The sequence below is a fragment of the Siniperca chuatsi genome, linkage group LG9, assembly GCF_020085105.1.
Source record: "Siniperca chuatsi isolate FFG_IHB_CAS linkage group LG9, ASM2008510v1, whole genome shotgun sequence".
Classification (NCBI taxonomy): domain Eukaryota; kingdom Metazoa; phylum Chordata; class Actinopteri; order Centrarchiformes; family Sinipercidae; genus Siniperca; species Siniperca chuatsi.
In genome coordinates, this window is record NC_058050.1 from 30,934,988 (window position 1) to 30,953,279 (window position 18,292).

The window sequence follows — 18,292 nt, forward strand, 5'->3', positions numbered from 1 at the left end:
GGCAGTAAACATGGCTCGATTCACAAATGCAATTCATTTTTTCAGCAGGGAATTATCTGTAGCCAATCGGATGGCTCCTTCCGCTTCAGCCAATCACGTAGATGGGAGAGACCCCCCCCAACGCTGCCTCTGATGGGCGGTACCCATGGATGTATTATTAGGACTGGATCCCGGACCCCAAGATGGCGCCCATTCATTCCGATGAGAACTGCTCGCCTGGCGCACACGCCAAAAACGTTTTCTAGCGTCCGGGTTTACTTCCGGGGTATGCGGCCCACTGAATATGCGCAGTAGTGTTTCTCCCGCTGGCCCCGCCCGCCGAGTTCCCGTTCGGCCCATAGACTTTACATTGTGATGACGTCACGGTTCTTACAATCTCTTTTCTGGGCTCGAGGAAGGTTTTACAAATATAAAACCTCTGTGGATCAAAAACTCATAATAGAAAGAGTCATAGTTGACCTTGTTTGCAGTTTGAGGTGTCCTGCCAACAGTTTTACAGGTGTCTCTTTCATCTTTTTGTCACTAGAAATGATCGCGAGCCGTCTCCGCCTCAGCGTCACTCCCAGCACTGGTTCGTACACGCTGTGCGCTCACTGCAGTGCTGCCGACGGCACTTCCCAGCTGGATAAAAAGACATTTAAAAGGGACTTTGCGTGAAATCATAAATTAAAAGTTAAAAATGAAATGAAACTTGTGTTTTTTTACTTAATAATACTATTATTGTTATTATTTAACTGGGGAGAGGCGACCACGCCCACTTCATACCCCTGGCCTGCCTGCAGTGGTTATCTGCTGTTATGGCTCTCTTTGGTTTAGTCAGTGAAGCCTCTGGCCAGGTCTCTGCCATCTACGTGATTGGCTGAAGCAGAAGGAGCCATCTGATTGGCTACAGAAAATTCCCTGTTGAAAAAAATGCATTTGTGAATCTGACCAAATTCTGTATTCATAAATCTAAATCTTTAAGAAAAAAGGCGAACTTTTCAGAGCTCAATGTCCATATCAAACAATACACTTCTTCTATTTCTGAATGTACAAACAAAAAAGCTGCTAACAACGTATATAACTATTGTAAGCTTTACAAGATGTTTATTTAACTTTTTATTATTTCTGTTATATTTTTTATTACCTTTAGTCCCCCAGCGTACTTGTGATTATAGACTCAAGCTGTATACACAACATGTTCGAACTTGTTGTACACTTGTTTCAATAAAGTTTATTTAAAAAAATGCAGTGACTTTCACAAATGACAGCCAGTTTCTATATAAATGTAACAACATCCAAATATGTTTTTGATGAAAATTGCAAATTCTTTTGAATACATATGTGTGTATTTCTATTACATTTATTTAAAACAAGAAATATTTGTGTGCATCAGAAACACATTTGTGAACGGAGTCTTTTTATATGAGGATTTGTTTTACATGTATACACGACGATAAGTGTTTCTGTGTGCACTGAAGAATATTTCTGTGGAGAGAGTCATTTCTATAAAAATCCATTAGTGAATCCTGTGTGCTTCATTATTACTGAGGCTGATCTGACTCCACAGTTCAACAGGTGCAAACTGACAACCACCATGAAGCACATAACTGAATCGTGCCTCAACCTGTAGAAAATAAAACCTACTTGATATAATCACTTGTAAGCAACAGTGAAATGAAGCCAGATGGGTGGCTAAAATGGAAAAAAAGAATTCGATTGGACAAAGTCACCACTTCCTGGGCTGCCATCGGTCTTTGCTTGAGATTGTCACACTGGGAAAACACGGCTCTGGACACAAGTTTCTAAAAACTATATCACCAAAAATGTATTTCCAAAAAGTGACGAGGTGAGACTGATTGCTCTGTACGTTTCTCCCGGCGGAGTCAATTCTCCAGTTGTGTGGCAGCACGATGCTGTAAAACACTTAGAGTGTCTCTATGGCACCTGTCTGCCACCGGCTCCTTTCATGACATCCCAGCGCTGGTAGGCCTGCATCGACCGTTCCACCGGAACCCTGCGGGCAACCTCTGATCGTCAGCAGCATTGTTGGCCATCGACCGGAAACATTTCCCCAGCTTCAGTGTCCCAAACCGACTGCCAAGGTCACACTGCAAAAACACAGAGACACACTCTTGCCTCATCGTGTGCGTGTGTATTCAGAGATCAGACGACGTAACAGGAACATGTCAGCGTCAGTCTGGGGAAACACGTTGCCTCTGACGTGCTGTAGTCCTCTGACAACTGCCCGGCTTGCGGATGCAGCATCAGTAATTCACTCACCTCTGGATTTCCCTACCGATGTTCCCGTGGTAGATGGATTACAGAGAGCAGTCCGCACTATAATTATTATGAGGGGCCAGAACTACTGATGGTGGAGACAGATTATGTGTTGGCTCATTTGACATCTGACAGATTGGACAGGTTTGTGTTTGAGGAGATAAATGCTAGAATAGCTCAACACTTTCTTCAGGTTTTTCTCTTATTTATTTATTTATTAATAAGTCATATTTCGTCATGCTTGTGCTGACATATAATCAAATCAGATGGCAGCACCAGGAAATAAATTAAATTAAAAAACATGCAATGGCTTCTTTCCAGCCTCCCTCGCATACAGGCCGGGTTTATGGTTGACTGGTGCAACTTCACTCCACTTCAAAGTGAAGTCTCCTTCCTGCTCGGACGCTGAGTTTTGAGGGACGGCCTTGTCAAGGCAGTGCCTGGGCGGTACGATGCACTTTCCATTTCCTCACTATTGATCCAGTAGTGCTCACTGGCATATTCAAATTCTTGGATAATATTTTGTAGCCTTTTCTTAATTTGTCTAGTACTTTATCTCCAACTTCCCTGGTCTTCATTTTCACACCTTTCCTTCAGACTCACAGTCCGACCAATGCTACAGAAACTCAGGGGGTTACTTTAATGATTCACGGGCGGGGGCCGAGTGTAAGCCAGTTGTGTTAGGGAAATATTTCTCACCTGTGTAAACTTGGAGCTTCCAGAGCATGGCTGCTGAATACTTACTTACAATGCCACTTTAAAATTGTTTTTTTTGCAGGCCAGTCTTTTAAAATAAAATATTACACAGAACTAAATCTCAATGTATCATTTGTAATTCAGACAAATCTGAGAGCTTTTAAGGGGGTTGAATACTTCTGCAAGCCACTGTATAACATTATTGTAAAACAGCGATCTGATTGTCTCCAAGCCTATGGGCAAAGGTGCGTTCTAACTTAACAACAAACAGAAACACACGCTATTATAACGTGACTGTCTTGTCGACCCTCGACTTTAATGTTTTTGTGCTGATTTGTCTAATACAGATCAGGAACAAGCAGTGCTTCATGATGGTGAGTCTAGGGAGGTTGTAAATGGAAATTAGGGGAACTCATACTCAGAAGAAGTTGATATTGTTGTAGACTAAGGCTCAAAGGTTAAATATAGTTGGAAATGTTAGAGTAAGTGTGACTCCATGTCACAGGAATATTTTTTAATGTCATCTCTGTACTGATAGTTAAACTAGCAAGATACAGTAATTATTTGTAAGATTTACACCAAATATATCCAGTAAAGCACGTGTTAGAGAGGCTTGGATAATATATATTCTTGTGAGTTCTGTAGATTAGAAAAGGAAACTATGTCATTTTTGTCCCAAAATACCTTGATTAATGTTGAACTTCTTAGAGGACCTGGTGAATAATACCACAACAGTAATAATACAATGATAGCCTACACGGTAAGCTAGAGAGGTTTTCCTTAGGTTTAGCCATACTGACATGTTTTCTTTGCAAACGTGTTATTGAGGAAAAGTCCACATACTTACATTCTGCAGAAGTCTTAAAGGAAGAATCATTTCATCACGTGGTTAAAAGAACTAAAAACTTTGGCGTTCTTGTGGTGACGTCAGAACGCAGCGTACGCTACGCTACGCTGCTGACGTGTAGGTGGGGAAGTGGCTGTCGAGCTGTCTTTAGTCGCGCTAGCTCTGAGCTCTTTCTCTTCGCCATTCACAGCTCACTATGAAATCATCTGATTTAGTACTTAGCTATCTGATCAAATAACAACGGAGGAGAAACCGGGCCAATTGAACAGGTAGGGGACTTTTAATTAAATCATCGGCAACAGCTAAGTTAGCGGGCTAGCAGGCTGTAGTGCTAACTGTAGCGTTCACTGTAGCTTTTACAGCGGAACGAAATAGAAAGTGTTGCAGGAATGAGTCCTAAAGCCACGGAAACTAAAAAGGACGGAAGGGTCATTCCACCATACCAACACTGACGCTCTGCTTGGTGCCAGACTGTGGCAGACGCACGGAGAAGCACACTAGATGAAGAAACTCCTCTACGAATGAAAGAGCACACTTCAGAGAATACATCACTGACCGACTCTTCCTAATGTGCGCAGTCGGTTATCTGCTGTTGGTCTCCAGATAGTCTCCCAAGAGGATTCCAGGCACACTGAACACCATCGCTCATGGCGAGTCAGATTAATGTGCTCACCATGGCAAATGGAATTAGAGTTGCAAGTGAAGTGTCCTTGAAAATATTGAGGTTTGTAAACGTTTAATTTGAATACGTGATATTCCCGTAACAGCCATTATTAGCCCTGTCAGTCATCGTAAAGCAGCCTCCGGATCGAAATAAAAGGAAGAGAGAAGGAATGAAGAATAGGCTACAGAGTTAGTTAACAATATTTATTCATCCTAAACTCAATATTTTCAAGCTTTTTACTTCTGGCGATTGCATTTACGCTTCAAAAATCCTAAAAGCGCAGTTCATTTGTGAAGATTATCTTGGTGAACAAAACGTGTGAGTGTCATAAACATTTGTTGCTACAGAGCTTATTTTCTGCAAACATCCCAAATCCAATGGAAAAATCCCATTAGCTTTTTGTCGAGGAAACCAGGGCGATGCTAACTTCCAGGTTGGCCTACAAAAAGACGTCATCCCTGCAACACACTATTGACATCGTCATAGACACATTAGCTACGCTTAGCGGTAGCAATATAACAGTGACGTTTTCTTACGTTACTGTTGAAAACATTGTTTTGTTTTGTTTTATCCATAGCTGTCACCATTCATATTTACCCACAGACTGTATATAAAGATGGACGGCATGACAGCTCCCCAAAAGTGAAGCCAGAACATCTGGATCGCCCTCTGGTGGCTGGCTGCAGTACGGGTCATAAGCCCCGCCCCTCCATGTTAGCGGATGGGACATGAGCCACACTAAAAAGTCAGATAAATTTTTCCCAAAGATGGTTTCTGTTAGTTTAGGTCGTTGTTTAACATACTGATGTTTTGTTCAAGTGTTAATTTTTCTGATAAGTTGGGTTCTAATTGGGTATTTCATGCTATAAAATGGGAGTTTCACGTCATGATTGACAGCTGAGGCCAGCTCGTGACTGAGTCGGCCGGGAGTATGGGCGGGACCTTGATACCGCAGCTCATTGTGCATCACCCTGTCTTGAATAATGAAGTATGATTTATATTTGATCAGCGCTTCCTAGTTCGACAGCTTGATTTGAGATTCGTGAGCCTGGTGCCTTGCGCTATCAACCAATCAGATTTAGCAATTTTGTAGCACCACTAAACTCTCAGATATGCATTCATCTCGGTGATGAGGGGTTTATGCACTGCAACCCTGCTATAATATCCCTCTCTATGTGATTGTCGAAAGACTGTTGTTGTTGACACTGTCTGACTACATCCTGCATTGACGTTCTCAGTCACCTGAGGAAGAGTTGCTTACATATCGCACTGATGCACGAGCATCACGCTCATCAAATGTGCGCTGTCGACTACAATTTCCAACCATTTTTACTGATGTCTTTGCCACAGATCTGAATGCAGATGTTCACTGTTCCTGCTGAAACACCAGCCAGCTGAGCAGTCGTTGTGACTGAAGCTCCTGCCATCTTGATCTAACATGAGAATAAACTGGGCCTGCTCAGCATGTTTATACATGCCGCACAGCATGATTGGATGTTAATTGTACCAGTGCACCAGAAGCATCTGCATTTGTTTTGGCCATTGCAGAACATTCACCTTTTTGTTGTTTAACCACTTCTTCAGTTTTTTAGCGGACTGAAGTAGGTTCTCTTGCAGTATCTCCCTGTATTTTGCTCCATCCATTCTACCTTCAATTCTAACAAGATTCCCAGTCCCTGCTGATTAAAAGCACAGCACCTTTCTTCACTGTGGGGATGGTGTTTCTTGAGGCATGGGCAGTCTTAGTGTTGTGTACTTTTGCAAGCCACTATATCAATATTGGAGAATAGAACAGTGATGATGAACTCCTGTGTATTATTTGTATTTCACACTACACTAGGGCCGTAAGTAACGATTATTTATTTTCATGGTCGATTAAATAGTCTTTTTTCAATTAATTTACAGTAATATAACCAACAGACAGCGGCGGATGGCCGCCCGCCTTTCTGCCTGAGATTTCTGCCTCTTAAAGGAAGATTTTTCTTGCCACTGTCACCAAGTGCTTGCTCATGGTGGGGTCTGTTGGGTCTCTGTAAATAATATAAAGAGTACGGTCTAGACCTGCTCTATAGGAAAAGTGCAATGAGATAACTGCAGCTCAATGCGACAAAGTCTAAGGAGCTGGTTGTAGACCTATGAAGGGCCAAGGCACCAGTGACCCCGGTTTCCATCCAGGGTTTATTGTCCACACATGGACAATAAACTGGACTGGGCTAAGAACTTTCAAGCTCTTTACAGGAAGGGCCAGAGCCGCCTCTATTTTCTGAGGAGGCTGAGGTTCTTCATCATCTGCCGGACAATGCTGAAGATGTTTTATGAGTCTGTGGTGGCCAGTGCTATCCTGAATGCTGTTGCATGCTGGGGCAGCAGGCTGAGGGTAGCGGACGCTAACAGACTCAACAAACTGATCCGTAAGGCTGGTGACATTGTGGGGGTGGAGCTGGACTCTCTGGCAGTGGTGTCAGAGAGGAGGATGCTGGCCAAACTACATAACATCTTGGACAGCGTCTCCCACCCGCTCCATGACGTGCTGGTCAAACAAAGGAGTACCTTCAGAGGAAGACTCATTCCCCCAAAATGCACCACAGAGCGCCACAGGAAGTCATTCCTGCCTGTGGCCATCAAACTCTTTAACTCCTCCCTCTTAAGTGTCAGTCTGTATGACCCTAAGTCATTAAACTGGACGTTGATCATTAACATTTCTGCAATATTTGACATAATTGTGCAATATTCTGTGTTAATACTCATATGCAATATACTCTTTTCAGTTTAAAATTCCCTATTGATGAAGACTTTGCAGTGGCCTAGTCAAAGTCCTGACCTGAATCCTATTGAGATGCTGTGGCATGATATTAAAAGGGCAGTTCATGCTTGAAAACCCTTCAATGTGGCTGAATTACAACAATTCTGTAAAGATGAGGTTCAATTCTGGGACCAATATTGTTCTCCTTATACATGCTTCCCTTGGGTGATGTAATCCGCAGACATGGTATTTCTTTTCATTGTTATGCGGATGACACACAGTTGTACCTCCCTGTCAAGCCCACTGACCTTAGTATGCTGAGTTCTCTGCAGGACTGCCTGTCTGACATAAAAAATTGGATGTCGATAAATTTTCTTCAGCTCAACTCAAATAAAACTGAAATCCTTGTTATTGGGCCCCAACACATCACTAAACAAATACTGCCATCCACTGGTAACCTGTCACAACATATCAAGCCTGTTGCACGAAATCTTGGTGTCCTGTTTGATAGCAATTTATGTTTTGAGCAACATATCACTAAGCTTGTCCAATCATGTTTCTATCACCTCAGAAACATTGCTAAAATACAATCTATTTTAAATCTTAGTGATGCAGAAACTGTTGTGCATGCTTTTATCTCCTCACGCCTTGATTATTGTAACAGCCTGTTCACTTGTCTTAATCAAAAAGCTCTGACACGACTGCAGACTGTACAAAACTCAGCTGCTAGGCTGTTAACCAGGACCAAGAAGTATGACCACATAACACCTGTTTTAGCCTCTTTACACTGGCTCCCTGTTGGTTTTAGGATTGATTTTAAGATCTTGTTGATTACTTTTAAGGCTCTTCATGGCCTGGCCCCAGATTATATTTTAGACCTTGTAATCCCTTATGAACCTTCACGTAGTTTGAGCTCTTCGGGCAGGGGTCTCCTGTCTGTTCCTGAGTCCAGGATGAAAACTAAGGGGTAGAGAGCTTTTGCTATCAGGGCCCCGAGGCTCTGGAACAACTTGCCCGAAGAAATTAGGTTGTCTGAGTCAGTGTCTTCGTTTAAATCTTGTCTCAAAACACATTTTTATCTGAAAGCATATCCTGATTTTACGTGAACTGGCTGTTTATTTTACTGTTTATTTTATTGCTTTTCTGTATTTCATGTGTTTTATTTCTTTATATTTCGTCATTCACTGTGTTATTTTATTTTTCTTGTTGTGAAGCACTTTGTACTTTATTTATAGAGCACTTATCAAAACAAAGTTTTATTTTATTTATTTTTTATTTTATGAGTGGGCCGAAATTCCTCCACAGCGCTGTAAAAGACTCATTGCAAGTTATCGCTAACGCTTGGTTGCAGTTGTTGCTGCTAAGGGTGGCCCAACCAGTTCTTAGGTTTAGGGGGCAATCACTGTTTTACACAGGGCCATGTAGGTTTAGTTTTTGTGTTCCTTAATAATAACAACCTTCATTTAAAAACTGCATTTTGTGTTTACTTGTGTTATCTTTGACTAATGTTTAAATTTGTTTGATGATCTGAAACATTGTGTTTCAACAAGTGTGACAAACATGCAAAAAAAGAGATCAGGAAGGGGGCCAAACACTTTTTCACACCACTTTATAGACATTGTATGTTGTTGGACATTGTTGCTTTTTATATATATTTATGTATACACTCATATCACCTACTTGTATGCATATAATATTTCTATGTTTACTTTTACCTATCTTTATTCAGCTTTGTTGTCCTTGTTTTTTAGCTGTATGTCTATTTCTATCTTTCTGTAAATTGTTCTTGGAACTCTGTGTAAGCACACTGGGAGCAACTTGAAACCAGAGTCAAATTCCTTGTATGTATACATACATAAAGTTGATTCTGATATGAAACATGATGAACAGTTGTAGGCCTGGCCAAACATCTTAGTCGCTGACTCAGACGTTTAGATTTGCATTCATTACATTCATCACATTCATCTCATCAAGTCGCTGTCTGCTAAAAGCACCAAGTCTGAATCCACCTTACGTGGTGTCAATCCAACTGGATGGCCATGTGTTTGAACTTGCTCACGTGCCCTGAAGCGACACGCCTGAACATAGCTGTTCCAGGGGTGTCGCAACCTCACCCCCAGCAGATAGAGGACAGAGGATGTCAGAGATAAACTAACACTCTCTGTTCTCCACAGGTGTGGTTGAATGCAGCACTTTTATGAAGAAGCGTGAGTGACTTGCACAACAACAATGGGGAAGAGAAAGGTGCCAGATCTGTACAGAGCTCCCTTTCCCTTATACTGTATTAAAGTTGACCCTAAAACAGGGCTAGTCATCACAGCAGGAGGAGGAGGGGCTTCCAAGACAGGCATAAAGAATGCTGTGGTGAGTACTAGAATCAAGAGTTTTTAATGGTTAAAATGTTGTTTTAATAGAATACTAATAATAATGGTGGCCCTGAAAGCTCAATGCACTGCAACTTAAAAGCAGCATAAGTAGGATTTTCCTAAAAACAATGACTCATACAGAAATAATCCCTCTCAATCCTCACTTATGACCCACTAGAAGTGCTGCCCTCTGCTTGTATGTTCTTAGTTTCTTATTAGTTTGCTGTGTTCGGTACGTTTCTGGGCGTCAACCTTTGGGCAGCGGTGTGTAGCCCCCAGCCAATAACAGCGTGCAGGCTGTGAGGGCGGGACTCTATAAGAATGGGAGCAGGTTACATCGCTGTCTCCGTCTCTCTCTGCTCTCTGTCTGTGTCACAGATGTATCTGCAGCTCTGGCACAGCACTAAAACGAAGTGTGGAGACGGTCGGGGCTGAGCTAAACAGGCAGAGCAGAGAGCAGCAGTCAGGCTGAAGCGGCTCCTTCCTGCAGGGCTGTGCCGAGGTGTGGGCGATTTTATTTGTGCTTTATAGATAAAGTATATTTGGCAACCCAGTTTAGCATTTTTTTAATTACATTTTTTCCATCCGAGAGAACAACTGCATCCACGATCGATTAACTAGTGGACAGTCTCCCCTCGCTCTACCACTTCCGTGTGGTCTTCTGACATTTGCACATGCTCTGCAGAGACACACAGAGAGAACGCTCTTCTCATTTCTCTTTTGTGTCTCCTCCGTCCTCCTGCCTGTGACCTGGAAATTGATCTCAGCGCACCATTGTCTCAATTCCTAAAATGCATCGAGAGTAGAGAGGAGCATAAAAGAGGTGTCACGCATCATATTTAATTGATGTTGCTTTAAAATGACTGCTCCGAAGCAAGGATGTCTCATTTTGTCAAATACCTGCTGCCTCGACTCCTCTCTCCTCCTGTCTCTTCGTTTGCCTCCTCTCTGCGCGCATCTTGGGTTGGAGGACTAATGCTATATATATATATATATATATATATATATATATATATATATATATATATATATATATATATATATATATATATATATATATATATATATATATATATATATATATATATATAAATAAATAAAAACAACTTTGTCCTTCACCCTCCGCGGGTGGTCTCATCCTTCGAGCTCGGGTCCTCTACCAGAGGCCTGGGAGCTTCTGGACCGAGATGTCTGGTGTTCTTCCAGGGATCTGCTGTAGCCACTCCTCCAGTTTGGGGGTCACTGCCCCGAGTGCTCCGATGACCACGGGCACCACTGTTGCCTTCACCTTCCAGGCCTTCTCCAGCTCTTCTCTGAGCCCTTGGTACTTCTCTAGTTTCTCATGTTCCTTTTTCCTGATGTTGCCATTGCTTGGTATCGCCACGTCAACCACAACGGCTTTCCTCTGCTGTTTGTCCACCACCACGATGTCAGGCTGGTTCGCCATTACCATTCTGTCAGTCTGGATCTGGAAGTCCCACAGGATCTTGGCTCGGTCATTCTCTACCACCTTTGGAGGTGTTTCCCACTTTGACCTCGGGGTTTCCAGTCCATACTCAGTGCAGATGTTCCTGTACACCATGCCAGCTACTTGGTTATGGCGCTCCATGTATGGTTTCCCTGCCAGCATCTTACACCCTGCTGGATTGTCTCAGGGGCCTCTTTGCACAGCCTACACCTTGGGTCTTGTCATTTTGTATTTGGTTGTGTGAGAGGGTATAATATGATTATAAATGTATATTGCAAAAGTAATATTCAGTACTCAATAATACTCAACACTAGGGCATTTTAATCTGAGTGTATGAATGGAAACCTGAATTGCAGGGATTATGAAAGTGTGTAAACCAGGAGCAGTAGCAGACTCATGAATGTGTGTTTCAGCACTTCCTGGATCTACAGCTGGTTGGAGAACACCAGTACAGTGCCAGTCTCCTTCACTGTCATGATACTGACACACGCGCCACCATGAACATGGCTGTAGGTAATGGTGTGATTGCTGCAGGACAGGACGGGACCTGCTGTCTGATGAGGTTTAAACACTGCACACAGAAAGGAGGAGGCAAAGCTCCTGCTAAAGATGGTGAGGCTAACTGCTACAATGACATCAAAATATGCTACATACAGATGGGTGACAAATTACTGGAAAAACCAACATCAAGTGTGTTAGTATGGAGTCAGGCCACCAGGAACTCTGTTGCAGGGATGAACACCTCCTCCACAAGATGTTCCCTCAGTTATATATACAACCTTTATTTAATCAGCTTGTCTCACTGAGATCAGACAGACCTGAGTACAGCAGGTAGAGAGAAACACAAGGACATATAGCATCAGAGACATCACTACATAGATCTGAAGATGAACGTTTATATTATATCATCTGGTCTGATGGAGATGGTGGTGGAGTGTGTTGTCTTACACACTGGTCCAAACTCTTCCACAGGTGTGAATTGGGTTGACATCTGGTGACTGTAAAGACTGCAGCATTTTAATCACATCGTTTTCATCCTCCCCAAACCGCTCAGTGAGCCCTGCTGCACCGAAGCACCTGATGTGTTCCTCCACTTTTTTATTCACCTTTTTCCTTTCATTTGTCCCTATCTGTATATTGCACTTATTTGATGTGTGGCTGATTTATTTGTTGATTGTAAGTACATACATGTGCACCTTTCTTAGTCATAATAACATATTTTTTTGAAATATGCTGTCACTAACCAGTTTTGAATGGATTAAGTTAATATCTAACTGTAGTGGTGGTTGAAGAGAGGAGTTCTCTCTCTTTTGATATTTAAATGTGTTTTCACTTGGAGACAACAGTATGACAATCTGCATTTCACAGGGAAGCCTTCAGAGATCCACCGCTGAAGGAAAAAAAATTGAACAACAAAGATGTTTGAAATGTTAGACCAGGGGCTTGTATCACAAAGCTTGTCTGCCATGTTTTTTCTAAATTTGCTGATTGGATTGGTGACAGCACTGTGACAGCTGGGGACTTTATTGCTACTTTTCTTCAGTTATGGATAGATCTCCTCCAGTGCAAAGCCCAGTGTCTAAAAGAGCCAAAGTTATTTCAGATACTTGCAGCAAACTTGGCCTAGTTGATGCTTGGCGCGTCTTACATCCTAATGATAAGGAATTCACATATTACTCAACTGTACATAAAACAAGCAGTAGAATTGACTTTGTTCTGACCCCTAAAATTTCATTAAGTAACAAAGCGCTGTAGTATTGGGGATATTATTATATCAGATCACACTCCCATTTTAATAGGTTTTAGGAACTTGAATTTTGATTTTCGGGACAGACCTTGGAGATACAGCCCTTTTTCTGAATCATGAGCCTAATTTTGAAAAATTTCTAAAAGAACAACGAAATTATTTCTTTAAAGAAAATAAGACTCCTGGTGTATCCCCCGGTCTGTTATGAGAGACTGTGAAAGCCTACATCTGTGATTTAATTATATCTTATACTGCCGGGCTTAAAAAGAACAGTAGAAAGGAGCAAAGAAAACTGGAGCTAGAACTTCATGAACTTCAGACCAACCCATCTGACGAACTTAGAATTGAAATACACTGCACTGGGCCCTGATGGTTTCAGTGCAGAATTTTATAAAAAGTTTAACACCATTCTAGTCAACCCACTATCTGAAATGCTACAATCCTCGTTTGAGGCTGGAGGCCTTCCTCCATCTCTAATGGAGGCAAATATTTCCTTAGTACTAAAAAAGTGTAAACTGCCAGAAGAATGCTCTTCATACAAGAATATATCCGTTTTAAATTTAGATTCGAAGCTTCTAGCAAAAGTCCTGGCTTTACATTTAGAAAATGTCCTCGCTTCTATCATTATTAATGATCAGACTGGTTTCATACGAGCAAGGTATTGTTCTCATAATGTAAGAAAACTACTACTACTGTTATTCAGCATTCCTCAATGTACAGCTCCGAGGCCTTGGTTGACGCCAAGAATGCTTTTGATCGGCTGGAATGGCCCTACCTTTTTTCCATGCTTCATAAATTTGGACTGGGGGAGGACTTTATTAAATGGATTCAAATCTTGTACACTTAACCTCTCTTGGCTGTAGTTACTACTGGGCTCATGTCTAGTAATTTTAGTATTAGTATTGAACAGGGTACTAGGCAGGGCTGCCTCTTGAGCCCACTGTTGTTTGCCTTGGCTATGGATCCTCTAGCTGCAAAAGGAATCTCTTTAAATAACCAGCAGCATAAAATCTCGCTATATGCTTTATTTTTGTTGTTGTTGATGATGTTGTTTTGTTTGGCTGCCTGTAGCTTATGTTAGTTTATTGTGTCTGTGTATTGTTTTTTTCTGCTTTGCAAAATGTTTAATAAAAATATGTTTTGAAAAAAAAAGAATTTGGATGTACTTGGCAGCATCCATTTTCCCTTCAATCCTCACCAATTGCCTAGTCCCCACTGAAGAGAAACACCCCCACAACATAATGTTTCCACCATCATGCTTCTTCTCAGGCATGGTGTGTTTTGGGTGGTGTGCTGTGTTTGGTTAGCCAAACATAGTGCTTGGAGTACAGTTAAAAAAGTTCTATCTTGGTCTCATCTGACCATAAAACCTTTTGCCACATGGCATCAGAATCTTCCAAGTGTTTTTTTTTGCAAAGCACAAACAAGACTTTGTGTGGCTTCTCTGTGTGGATTATATTGTGTAAATACAGCTGGGTGTAATGTGATAAAAGGTAAGGGTATGATGATTTTATATAGACACTGTACATATAGATCTAAACATGTGTCTTAGTTAACAAAAATATCCCTGTGTTTCCCATTCGAGTGTCTTTATTATCCAGTAGAAACTTGTCATCTGTGCAGTAGGGAACAGCGTGCAGCAGGGTAGTGCCAGGCGACGAGCTGGGAAAGGAGACAAAGGTGGACAGGATGGTGCTGCAGCGTCTGGAGATATGTCAGATATGAAGGATGAGACGGCTCACATTTCTGTGACTGGTTTGGCTGAAGTACAGTCAGACATGAATCCTCAGGACCCGCTCCAGAAGGTGGTCAGGTTCAGTCCTGACCTGAGCCTTCTGCTGACAGGAGGCACAGATGGATACATCCGAGTCTGGGAGGTAAACACTGTCTAGTTGTTGTTTTCACTTGACCAGCCATGTTTGAGTGGAGTATTCAGGCTCTGGAGCATGTTCTGTTTTAGTTTGATTGATTTGGGAGGTGAGCACAATGCTTTTGAACTTCAGTATGGATGTAAAGTGGATATCGATATGTGATAGCTAGCTAGTGGAAACACTCCTTATTGTGGTCTATCATGTAGTTTTATCATGGTTCAGCATTCCTTACACTAAACTTAACCACACCAAAGCCCTACCTAGCGCTGAAACAATAACGTGATAAATCAAGTTTGTCTACAGAAGATTAATGACACTTTTTGATAAGTAATTAGAACTTGTGTTTAAATTAGAACTAATTTACCAAGTTAAATGCTAATATTAACTGGTTACAGCTTTTCAAACATAAAACAATTTTTCATCCCTTCAGTTCTTCTTTTTGGTGAAAACTTTCTTTGTTGCTGTAGCTCATCCAGAGGTTAGTTGCTCATCCACTGGTTGTGTTGAAGAGGATTAGCTACCGCTGTCCAGAGATGCCCTTTTGCACACCACTCAGCTATTAATTGTATATTTTTGGCCTTTCTTTTGGATTGTAGAAACCTGGATATTTTCCTCATATCTCACTGCTGCATGTTTTATTTTTCATTATTAGATCATATTTAGATACTTATAGATGAAAATCCTAGGGTGGCTGTTTCAGAAAAGTAGAATGTCTGTCACCAACAATGATCCAATGTTATTTCAAAGGAAATAATTAAAAACTTTTTTTTTTCTTATTTACATAGTTTTGGCCCTCTGTCCTATTTATTAAATTGCATAGAGTTCTGGGGGTATGATGACTGTGTTACAGTCACTTTTACAATGGAGTGCACAGGGTGACCACATTAGCCCGTAGACAGTTTTAAACAAATCCACTTAATGAAAATGAAGGTAAAGACTAAATGTATTACATAAACCTTTGTAAATCTCCACACTAGTATTCAAGATGGACCACAGATGGCTGCCTCTGTGTTTTGGTGCGTGTTGTTTTGTTGTTTTGTCTTGTTTTGTTCGTAAATTCAGTTTTCTGCTATGATACCTGAAGCTCTTTCACCAGAGAAGAGCTAATGAACGTCAGGGGAACCACACCAGTGGATTTATTTCCGTCTTTTCTGCGGTCATTAGTGGAATTATTGGACATTCTGGTAAAAGGTGCTCTCACCTTTGCTCATGCAGTGAAACGCCGGTGGAGAGGGAAACGTGCTGGTGCGCTTGTGACAGACTGTGACAGACGGACTTCGCACACAGTTACCTGGAATTTTCCAACGTGCGCTGACAGTGATTCAACAGCACTGTTCTCCTGATCTGGAATATTTATTCATAAACTTTAAACCTTTCTACTCCCCTTGTGAGTTTGTTTCATTTATTGTGGTCAATGTTTACATCCCACTGCATGCCAACATGCAGCATGCACAGTGCATCCTCGCCGACCAGATGCTGTGTGTGAAGCGGACAAACCCGGACTCTTTAGTTATTGTCCTCGGTGACATTAACAAGGGTAATCTAAGCCATGAGCTCCCCAAATACAGACAATTACTTAAATACACGACCAGAAAGGAGAATATTCTGGATCACTGTTACACAATAATCAGCAGTGCTTATCACGCCGTCCCCCTCACTGCACTGGGATACTCTGACTACGTCTTGGTCCACCTGATTCCTGCATACAGGCAGAAATTAATGCTCTGTGAACCTGTTGTGAGGACATTGGAGTAGTAGACCAGTGAAGCTATGGAGGACCTTTGGGCGTGCTTGGACTGTACTGACTGGGATGTTTTCAGTACTGCGACCACAGTGAGTCCACAGCTGCTGTGACGTCCTACATCTGCTTCTGTGAGGACTGCTGTGCACCAACACACACCAGGGTGAGTTATAACAATGACACACCCTGGTTCACAGCTAATCTAAGGCAGCTAAGGATGGAAACGGAAGAAGTGTTCAGGGGTGCAGACAGGGACAGGCTTAGAGAGTCAAAGTACAGGTTTAGCAAGGTGGTGACAGAAGCTAAACGACTGTACTCTGACAAACTCTAACACCAGTTCTCAGCCAACGACTCTACTTGTCTGGAGGTGCCTCAGGCAGATCAACTATAAACCAAAAGCCCCCCACTCCATTAACAACTTGCGCCTGGCCAACTGAATGAGTTCTACTGTTGTTTTGAGAGACAATGGGACAGTCCTGACACCATCCCCCGTGACTCCATCCACCAGCTCCACCTCCCCTACCTCAGCAGCAGCCTGGGCTTCTCCACAGCTGCCCACGCTAGAGGCTCCCCCCTCCCATACTGCAATGACGACGCTCTTCATCCTGGAGAAGGATGTCAGACTGTTCAGGAGGCTGAACCCCTGCAAAGCAGCCAGGCCAGACTCTGTCTCCCCATCCACCCTGAAGCACTGTGCTGATCAGCTGTCTCAGGTGTTCACGGACATCTTTAACACCTCACTGGAGACATGCCATGTGCCAGCCTGCTTCAAATCCTCCTCCTGGACTCCTCAGGAACCTATGCCAGGATCCTGTTTGTGGATTTCAGCTCTGCCTTCAATACTATCATCCCGGCTCTGCCACAGGACAAGCTCTCCCAGCTGAGTGTGCCTGACTCCACCTGCAGGTGGACCACAGACTTCCTGTCCGTCAGGAGGCAGCACGTGACGCTGGGGAAACATGTCTCTGACTCCCGGACCATCGGCACCAGTTCCCCCCCAAGGCTGTGTTCTTTCCCCTCTACTCTTTTCCCTGTACACCAACAGCTGCACCTTCAGTCATCAGTCCTTCAACCTACTGAAGTTTGTGGATGACACCACCCTCATTGGGCTTATCTCTGATGGGGATGAGTCTTCCTACAGGCGGGAGATTGACCACTTCATAACCTGATGCAATCAGAACAACCTGGAGCTCAACGCTGTCAAGACAGTGGATATGGTTGTGGATTACAGGAAGAACCCAGCCCCACCCGCCCCCATCACCCTGTGTGACTCCCCAGTCGACACTGTGGAGTCCTTCCGCTTCCACCAACATCAGCCCAACAGAGTATGTATTTCCTGCGGCAGTTGAAGAAATTCAACCTGCCAATGACAAAGATGGTGCACTTCTACACCGCCATCGAGTCCAACCTCACCTCCTGCATCACCATCTGGTACGGTGCTGCCACTGCCAAGGACAAGGACCGACTGCAGCGTCTCTTTCGCTCCAGAGAGAAGATTGGCTGCAATTTACATTCCCTCCAGGACCTGTAGGCCTGAGGTGAGCAACAAAGACTGTGGCTCACCCTCCCACCCTGGACACAAACAGTCTCAGACACTCCCCTCAGGGAGTTTCTTTCAGTCTGCAGCCCCCCCCATAGTACAGTATACTCATACTGTAAACTTTTGCACAGTCCCATGTAAATATTTTGCACATTGCACAACCGTGCACAAACTGTAATTTAAATAAGTCACATTGTACATATTCTTTATTCTTTTCTTTTTTATATATTCTTTAATATCTTATAGTCATTTTTATATTAATGATTCTTGACCTGCTGTACTTGCTTTATCTTTCTTTATATTTCTACTATGTTTATTGTTTTGCACCAAAATACCAAAGCAAATTCCTC

The 18,292-nt window shown here is 42.6% G+C and overlaps 1 protein-coding gene and 1 long non-coding RNA gene across 5 annotated transcripts in view; one reads left to right on the forward strand and one right to left on the reverse strand.

The window, feature by feature from the left end:
• LOC122880969 lies at window positions 1–3,941 on the reverse strand. Its single transcript, XR_006379072.1, has 3 exons — window positions 3,803–3,941; window positions 766–2,090; window positions 1–621 (listed from the first exon to the last, which is right to left on the reverse strand). It is a non-coding gene; the product is annotated as an uncharacterized LOC122880969 (long non-coding RNA).
• preb (prolactin regulatory element binding) overlaps window positions 3,909–18,292 on the forward strand; it is a 25,852-nt gene continuing 11,468 nt past the window's right edge. The window contains exons 1-5 of one of the 4 annotated variants that reach the window (XM_044206536.1): window positions 3,912–4,071; window positions 4,156–4,526; window positions 9,384–9,573; window positions 11,457–11,655; window positions 14,414–14,667. In XM_044206536.1, the coding sequence (XP_044062471.1) occupies window positions 9,439–9,573; window positions 11,457–11,655; window positions 14,414–14,667 (588 nt within the window). In that variant the 5' untranslated portion in view covers window positions 3,912–4,071; window positions 4,156–4,526; window positions 9,384–9,438. Of the gene's footprint in view, window positions 4,072–4,155; window positions 4,527–9,383; window positions 9,574–9,953; window positions 10,078–11,456; window positions 11,656–14,413; window positions 14,668–18,292 lie in introns of those variants that run through there. The other 3 variants (XM_044206535.1, XM_044206538.1, XM_044206539.1) reach the window with 3 other exon arrangements.